The sequence below is a fragment of the Poromitra crassiceps genome (genome assembly GCF_964638095.1).
Source record: "Poromitra crassiceps genome assembly, chromosome: 11".
Lineage (NCBI taxonomy): Eukaryota > Metazoa > Chordata > Actinopteri > Beryciformes > Melamphaidae > Poromitra > Poromitra crassiceps.
The window spans coordinates 24,360,636-24,368,616 of record NC_139643.1 but is presented as its reverse complement, the minus strand read 5'-3'; the positions used below and the strand labels follow the sequence as shown (position 1 = coordinate 24,368,616).

The 7,981-nt window shown below is 41.6% G+C and overlaps 1 protein-coding gene and 1 pseudogene across 3 annotated transcripts in view; both read left to right on the top strand.

The window, feature by feature from the left end:
* The first annotated feature begins 1,192 nt into the window (after positions 1–1,192).
* Positions 1,193–1,735, top strand: LOC310785436 (mesencephalic astrocyte-derived neurotrophic factor pseudogene; annotated as a pseudogene). Its single transcript has one exon. The product of its transcript is annotated as a mesencephalic astrocyte-derived neurotrophic factor pseudogene (transcript).
* A 4,356-nt stretch (positions 1,736–6,091) lies between these two features.
* Positions 6,092–7,981, top strand: part of tuft1b (tuftelin 1b) — a 24,336-nt gene continuing 22,446 nt past the window's right edge. For both annotated transcript variants that reach the window (XM_083646491.1, XM_083646490.1), the window contains exon 1: positions 6,092–6,269. In XM_083646491.1, the coding sequence (XP_083502617.1) occupies positions 6,210–6,269 (60 nt within the window). In that variant the 5' untranslated portion in view covers positions 6,092–6,209. The remainder of the gene's footprint in view (positions 6,270–7,981) is intronic.

The following is a 7,981-nucleotide window of genomic DNA, read 5'->3' as shown; positions in this document are numbered from 1 at the left end:
TGACATCACTGATGTTGTCGCAATGGCTCTGTGCTAGAGAAGGATGTATGACATCACTGATGATGTCATAGACATTGTGGAATGATCAGTGATGTCATAAATCACACACATCACCTGTTGTTACACTACGGCGTACGCCCTGAGCAAAACATGTTTTATATTCATGACATCAGTCTGAGATAATTTCCTTAATATTTCACAGTCATGTCAATACACTACTAGTGATAGAGACAGGTTTATATGCTTACATGCTGGGGCTAACGGGAAGCTAACTACTGGGTTAGGCCTAGCTAGGCTAGGCATAACTTAAACGCATAACTACCATTGATAAAGTTGAGCCGTTTGAAAGACCTGTCAATCAGACAGTGTGGGCGGGACTTGGAGAATTGCACGAAATGCAGGACAAATGCTCATAAACAGGTTACATTGAGGGAAAATGGAAAAACTGGCTTCGTTAGCTCTTGCCTATTCCAATGCTCAATGTTCATGTGCAATAAATTGATCGGTCAACTGAGATAAATGGATTCAGACAGACAGAGAGGACAGAGATTCCTTGATTGTAAGATAGTAAAATAGTAAGATTGTGCTCAGTTAGCTCTGTTTCACCACTAGAGGGGGACTGTGCTTTATTCCAAAATTATATCCAAATCCATCATTGCAAAAATAGTGGTACTTTTAATGTAGGCCTATGGTAATGCAAATTATAGACTTACTGTATAGGTTTGTGTACAGAGTGCTGATAACTACCATTAAGCTACAAGATTGGCAGGGTTATCATACCAAAATATAAACTAGAGACATGTAGGAAGACAAAAATACCCCAAAGAAATTGTCACCTTGGGTGGTACCAATTTGTGAGCATGCATAGTATAATAGTGGCATTTATATGATTGGCCTGTGTCCCCACGAAAGTAGACCAATCACAGCTCACGCTGCTATGACATCACTGATGAGGTCATACAGCTCTGGTGGCCAGATCACTAGAGATATCATCATGTCATCAGTGATGTCACTCGAGCAATTAGTCATCAGTGATGTCACTCGAGCAATTAGTCATCAGTGATGTCACTCAAGCAATTATGTCATCAGTGATGTCACTGAAGCAATTGTGATGTATGTGACCGGTGTATGTGAGTCATCGTCGGTTAATTGTGAAGATAGAACGTTATCAGGTTACCGCGTTCGTGTCAACATGTTATGTTTGAGCGGGTTATTGGTGGCGCTCGTGCTCGCTCTCGTGCCAACCAACACTGAAGCACTGAAAGATGGAGAATGTGAAGTGTGTGTGGCCTTCCTGGGTAAGTTCTACCAGTCATTAAAGGACAGCAACGCAAACTTCAATGCCATAGACATTGAGAAGGCCCTCGTGAAGACCTGCAAAGAGGCCACGGGCAAAGAAGCGCGCCTTTGTTACTACATCGGGGCAACAAGTGACGCAGCCACCAAGATCGTCAACGAGGTGTCGAAGCCGCTCAGCTACCACGCCCCTGTGGACAGGATCTGTGAGAAACTCAAGAAGAAGGACAGTCAGATCTGTGAGCTGAAATACGACAAACAGATGGACCTGAGCACCGTGGACCTGAGGACGCTCAAGGTGAAGGACCTGAAGAAGATCCTGGAGGTTTGGGACGAGTCCTGCAAGGGCTGCGCCGAGAAGTCTGACTTCATCCACAAAATCACCCAGCTCATGCCGAAGTACGCCCCTTCAGCCGCCAGAGCACAGACAGACCTGTGAAGAGCTACAAGAACCAATCCCACAACTTTGTACAACATCACTTGGACCAGAGATTAGGGGTTGTTTGTCCTGTACTATGCTTCTAAACCACAGACAGACAGCAGCTGGTGAGATTCAATGGCCACTGCAGCTCAATCAGAACCATCTCAACAGGCCAAGGAGTCCTCAGAGATCTGTGTTCTCCCCAGCCCTGTTCACGCTAGCTACACCAATGACTAGAAGCGCCAAACCCAGACATGATGTATCTGAAATACTCTTAACGATACAGTCATAGTGGACACTACGAACTCAGAGAGCAGCGACTTCAGTCTGCAGTGGACAACTAACTCCCTCTGGTGCAAGAAAAACCATCTTGACCTGATCATCTCCAAAAACCAAGGAGATGGTCATAGACTTCAGGCGCTCCTCCACCAGCCCACCAGCTCTTCAAATAGATTGCTAGACGATCGAAAGAGTGGAGGAGTATAAATACCTTGGAACCATTATCGATCACAGGCTGACTTTCAAAAGCCATGCTGACCGCATCTTCAAGAAATGCCAACAACACCTATTCTTCCTCTGCAAGCTTACGACGGCTGCAAGTTGACAAAACAATTCTCAAATCTTTTTATAGCCGTTTCATCCAATCCACCCTCACCTTCAGCTCCATGGCGGTGGGGGGGTGGGAGTGGGTGCCCCGGTGTACGCTCCGCTACTGCTCCACCCAGCCACCTACCACTACCCATGTGGGTTTTTGATCATCTATTGTTTTGATATATGCTGATTAATTATTGCTCAACGTATGATGTATGTTGTATGATGCCTTGACCACAAATGAAGTTCCCTCACAGGGAAAAAATAAAGTACTTTGAACTTGAATTGTAGGGGAGTTTTCACAGCAGCCAAGGCCAGACAGCGAGGTCGGGGTGGAACTCAGAGCATGCAGGAAATAAAGAGGAAATGATATCATGGGAGTCGAGTATTGTAGGTGAATGTGTTTGATAAAGTGGGTAAATAATTGACATACTATATGGTAATATCTCTAGCTGTCAGCATCACTCACTGTCAGGTCTCCCTCCCACTTGTCCACTGCCATATTTTCACGTAACACATTTGAGGCACGTCAGGCTTATAGGAAATATGAAAAATGATCAATAATAAATGAAAAATAATAAAAAAAATTGCGAGGATGTCGGTCAGCCATATTTTCATCATCCGTGTTGTTGGCTGGATTTCCCAGAAGCATTAGCTGTTAAGATCATCCCCGGTCCGCTTTGTAAAGCATTAAACGTCCACCTGCTGTTGTCATCCTGGGCGGAAGTGGACCAGCCACTCAGTAAAGCCTTAGCTTGCTTCCCTTTCACATGACATCACTCAGTGAGTCACGTCCCTGCTAACATCTCTCACATGACGTCACTCACCGAGTGACATCACCGATGACGTCACTCACTGAGTGACATCACTGATGACCTCCCCACTGATGACATCACAACGCTTCTGCCTATGGTCCTCTATCTGAGAAGATCTGTGGCGTAGTACATGTGTGCTGCTGTGAGGAGAAGTTTATTATTTCATTCTTGCAGTAACTATTATAGAAAGTTCAAAGTATCCACCAATTCCAATTATTAGTCACTATCGCTGCAGGACTGGATGAGTGGCATGAAGAAAATATAATGTCCTGTGTTGTATAGTTCAATAATAATGTTATTATTAAATTATCCTCTTTTCAAATCTGTATTCTCTATCCCTGCTTGCTACTTGTCTGAGAAGACAGTGGCCAGTGTTATTTTAGCTCTGGCTGAGTTCCCCCTCTAGAGACTGTGAGTCTGTAATCTGTTTATTTACTGTAATTATTGACGACATCAGGCTCCGTGTTATCATGACTCCTCCTCATCCAGACTCTTCTCCTTTCTCTTTAGCTCAGTGTCTCTTTATTCCACCCACGGTTTGGCAGTTACCTTGCTTCTGTTCTTTCCTCAACCTCTCCCCTTCTCTCATTCCTCTAGGCTTTTGGATATGATATCCACACTTTTGTTTCCTCTTGTTCTCAGTGTCACTGTAAATTATGATTTGAACTTGCATAACCCACCCGGGCAGTTTCTCTAATTATAGTGAAGAACAGGGTTTTTCTTTGGATGACAAAAATAATAATAGGCTACGCAGAGCATCATTTATAATTTGCTGTTTGCTCAAAACCTCATCGGTTCGGAAACAAAATGTATAATGTGCGAGAAACTAAGTGGCAGCTTTTTCAAAGGAACTGGTTGTGCATTATGGTGACAATGGTTTTCTTGATCCAACCCATGTACATACACACTCGTTCTGTTTTTCTTTATCAATTATTTATTGATTTAAATGTTTACGTACAACAAGAAAAACATAATAACCACAAACATCTACAACGAACACAAAATACAAAATACATAAACACAAACAAACTCACTCGGGAGCATAACCTCGTTGCTGTTCTTAAACTTATACGCATTAAAAATTTGAAGGTGATTCCAAGATTGATGATTAAAATACAAACGAGTTTTAACTAGCATATGTCCAAATGTACAGTATAAAAGGCCAGAGAGATTCAGAAGATGATAATTGTACCAATTTCATCATCGATGTATAAAATCCTACCCAGAGGCATTTTGGATGGATCAAACATTGCAGTAAACTGCCAGAAGTTCATGAGGTTCATCAGTTGTGACATTATAAAGAAAGTTCATGATGACTGACACCTTCACAATGGAGAACCATTGGGCTATGAGTCTGTAAGGCCAGTGCATGTTGACTTTGGGCTGGGCTGTTTAGAGACATACACACATACACATACAAGCTAAAAAAAAAAAAAAAAAGTGCTGTATTGTGTTTCAGTGATGTGGACAAAGTGGCTGCTTTCATGTCATGGGGGAAAAAAAACGTCTCTCAAAATCTTGGCAAGACTAATTTCAAATATTGCAAAATGACATTGTGACAAGCAAGAGCCGAAGAATATCATGGTAAAACACTAAAGTAGACTTTCTTTATTATTATTATAAGTTCATGATTGGGGGGGGGGGGGGTAGTGCAGGAAAAAAATACATGTAGGCCTATGCTATGAAGTTCATTTGTTAACATGTTATTATATTATATTAACTCCAAATGTTCACAGCAAATTAACAACTGTTCACTATGCCTGTTAAAATCCTCAGTAATGGAACTTACTTACCGTATTACCAATTTAATATTCCCTCTCTACCAAAAATCTACACATCTCAGCACTGATCGGATTAATCCACTATTCAATAAATAAATGGCAAAGGTTCCCACAGCTACATTGTGCCCACCCAGTGTTGAAGGACATCTTCTACCAGGACTACAGTAGCCTATGTGTTATGAAACTCCATCTCACAGAAGCTGTAAACCATATGCCACCAATGAGTTCTGCCATATGCCAAACAAGTGACCTTTAATAATATAATAGACCCTTCTCACGGGGCCATTTTGTGTGGAAAGGGCAGGGTAAACACAGGTGCAAGCAAAACACTAATGAGGGTTTCCAACTTCCATGATTGTAATTTGGAAACCCTCATTAGTGTTTTGCTTGCACTTGTGGTTATTCTGCCTTTTCGACACAAAATGGCCCCCGTGAAAAGGGTCTATAACGCGTCAGAGAGCCATCTCTAAACATCACAGAGACACCTGCCATGTGACCAGACTGTTAAGCCCAGGTGCACCCAATCAGCCTAACGACCCCAACACCAGACAGGAGAGTAAATAGTCCTACATTCTGTCATTGTGTTACTTATGGACGGTTGTAATTATAATAAAAATAAATTATTACCTTTTTTGCCGAGGAACCCCTGGAACTCTCTCTCTTTTTTTGCTTGTTTTGGGGGCTGCAGATGGAAAATGGCCGATTTACAGAATGTTTATTAATGTGCACTGTATCCTACCTGTTAAAAAAAGATATAGCAACAACAACAACAACAACAACAACAACAACAACAACAACAACAACAACAACAACAACAACAACAACAACAACAACAACAACAACAACACTGCTAGCCTACTAATAACAACCTTATTTGTTTATGGAGCACAGCGTCACAAACAACAACAAGTAGCCTACTGAAGATAAACACAAATAAACGCACCACATGTTTCCCACACATCCTGATTGGGTAGGCGGCCTACATACAGTACATTCCTTGAGATGAGGCGGCCCCGGGCAGGTAGAAGACCTTTGGATCGTTAATTTTAATAGTCTGCCTGTCTGTCTGTCAGTAGAGAAGAGCCTGGTGACGCGTGGTTGGAGGACAGACAGAGGCAGACAGAGACACGCGAGTCGAGACCTTGCAGCGCAGACTGGCTCCAGGTGGCTCATCATCATCGCATCGAAAGTTCTTTGTGAGGAGCGGAGGTAGACACAAAAGATAGACACAGCCAGGGAAACTTCACTCCAGACAGTTTCGACATCGAATTTCTTCTTTTTTTCGCTCCACTTTCCCTGAAGAAGATGAGTGGTCATGGCGTTACGCGGACTGTGGAAAATGTTGGAGAGGACAACAAAGCTAATGTGAGTAAACGAAAAGTCACCGTTGTCACTGATCAGGGTCCCACGTGGATTTATATTGTGTCTGTATCAGGTCTGTATGCGGCATTATCGAACGTATGCTACTTTGTGGCATTGTGCATCTTATACACATGAATGTAGCTAATATTACTGTAATATTCAGTAATAGCCTCAACAGACACATGAGACAGTGATTCTGATATCGTCCAGATAGCTATCAGAATCACTCATAGATGTTGAGGCTGTAATCGTAGACTATCTGGCTGGCTGTAAATGGTGAGATTACTTGTCCTTTTATCACACTTCATGGTATTTGTAGCTATCTCCTATCACTATATCAGGACATAATTATAGGAGGTTTATGGGTAGGTTTGATTGTCACCAGTGATAGTGGTAAATAAAAAACTAAATGGACTCCAGTAGGTGATTAGTTCATATTGAAAAGCCCCGTTTTCATGCAACTGCGGCTATGTCAGTCTGGTGGTAAATATGATGTAGGCTACTGTGAATTTATATTTTGAATATCTTTGCTGAACTCATAAATAGCTAACTAGCCTACTAAGTCATTTACTTCAAAAATAAAACAGCTCAGTTGGGTTTTCCTTCCCACTATATCAAATAAAGGGCTCAAATAAAACTGTCTATTCAATGGCTGGTATTTAACTGTTGCATTATCTTCTATGTTATATAATAAAACAATTATAAATATAGGCTACTTGAAACAGGTCACACACAATCCGTGTATCAACTTTCTACTTAGGCCCTATTGTATAAGAGAATGTCACTTGTGTTTATCATTAACCCTTTCTCTATCAGTGACTATCTATCTGTCCCTGTAAAAGTGACACTTTCACTGGGACTTTACTCCCCTTTTTCCTTTGAAGAATTAGATAGAGATCAGCTTCAACATGTTCACACAGGGAATCTAACACACAATTTACTCCTTCACATCAAAATGGAGAGATGTTTTCACCACAAAACTCAACTTGTTTCAAGAAGGCACTTGGATGGAGTGATATCTTGAAACAAGTGCCACGCTGGAGACTAGTGAAAATAATGACACCCTGCTGCCACATTTTTCCAGGTCTGTTTACAATAAATGGCTCGTCCCAGAACGTGAAGGCCATTGAAGGCCACCTGCCGTCCCGGGAATTTAGAATTTACAGTGGTTCCATGCCAGACGTTCCAAGGAAACGAGCAAAAGACGTGTAGTGTTGACTCATTGGAGGAAGAATCTTTTTACTCGAGGCCAGATATACATATATAAGATAATTCTGTGTGTCCCATAAGCATAAATATTGCTCATTGTCTTGGTAGCCTACTTTGGAAAATATCCTGAGTTGAATGGGAAATGGGAATGGAAATCTCGAGTCATTTCTATAGCGTATCAGGTTAAATCCTGGATGATAGTGCTTTAATCTGACTAAGTAAGCAATGTGTCTTTCTCTTCTCACAACTGTGACACAGTTTGTGCAAAATCCGGCCCTAGCTTGTTGCATAATGCTGTTATACACGTACTTGTTGTACCCAGATACTCTACTGGATGTTTAACAAAGTCACAAACCTTTATGGGAATTATTCAAATGACTACAAGGTAACTTATTATCCAAATGTGATGGTTTAGTCATTCATTCAGTTTCTTTGTGCTGCTCCCTGTCATAATACTATGCTGGTGCAGGTGGCATGAATGAACAAATAATTAGTTTATACAGTTT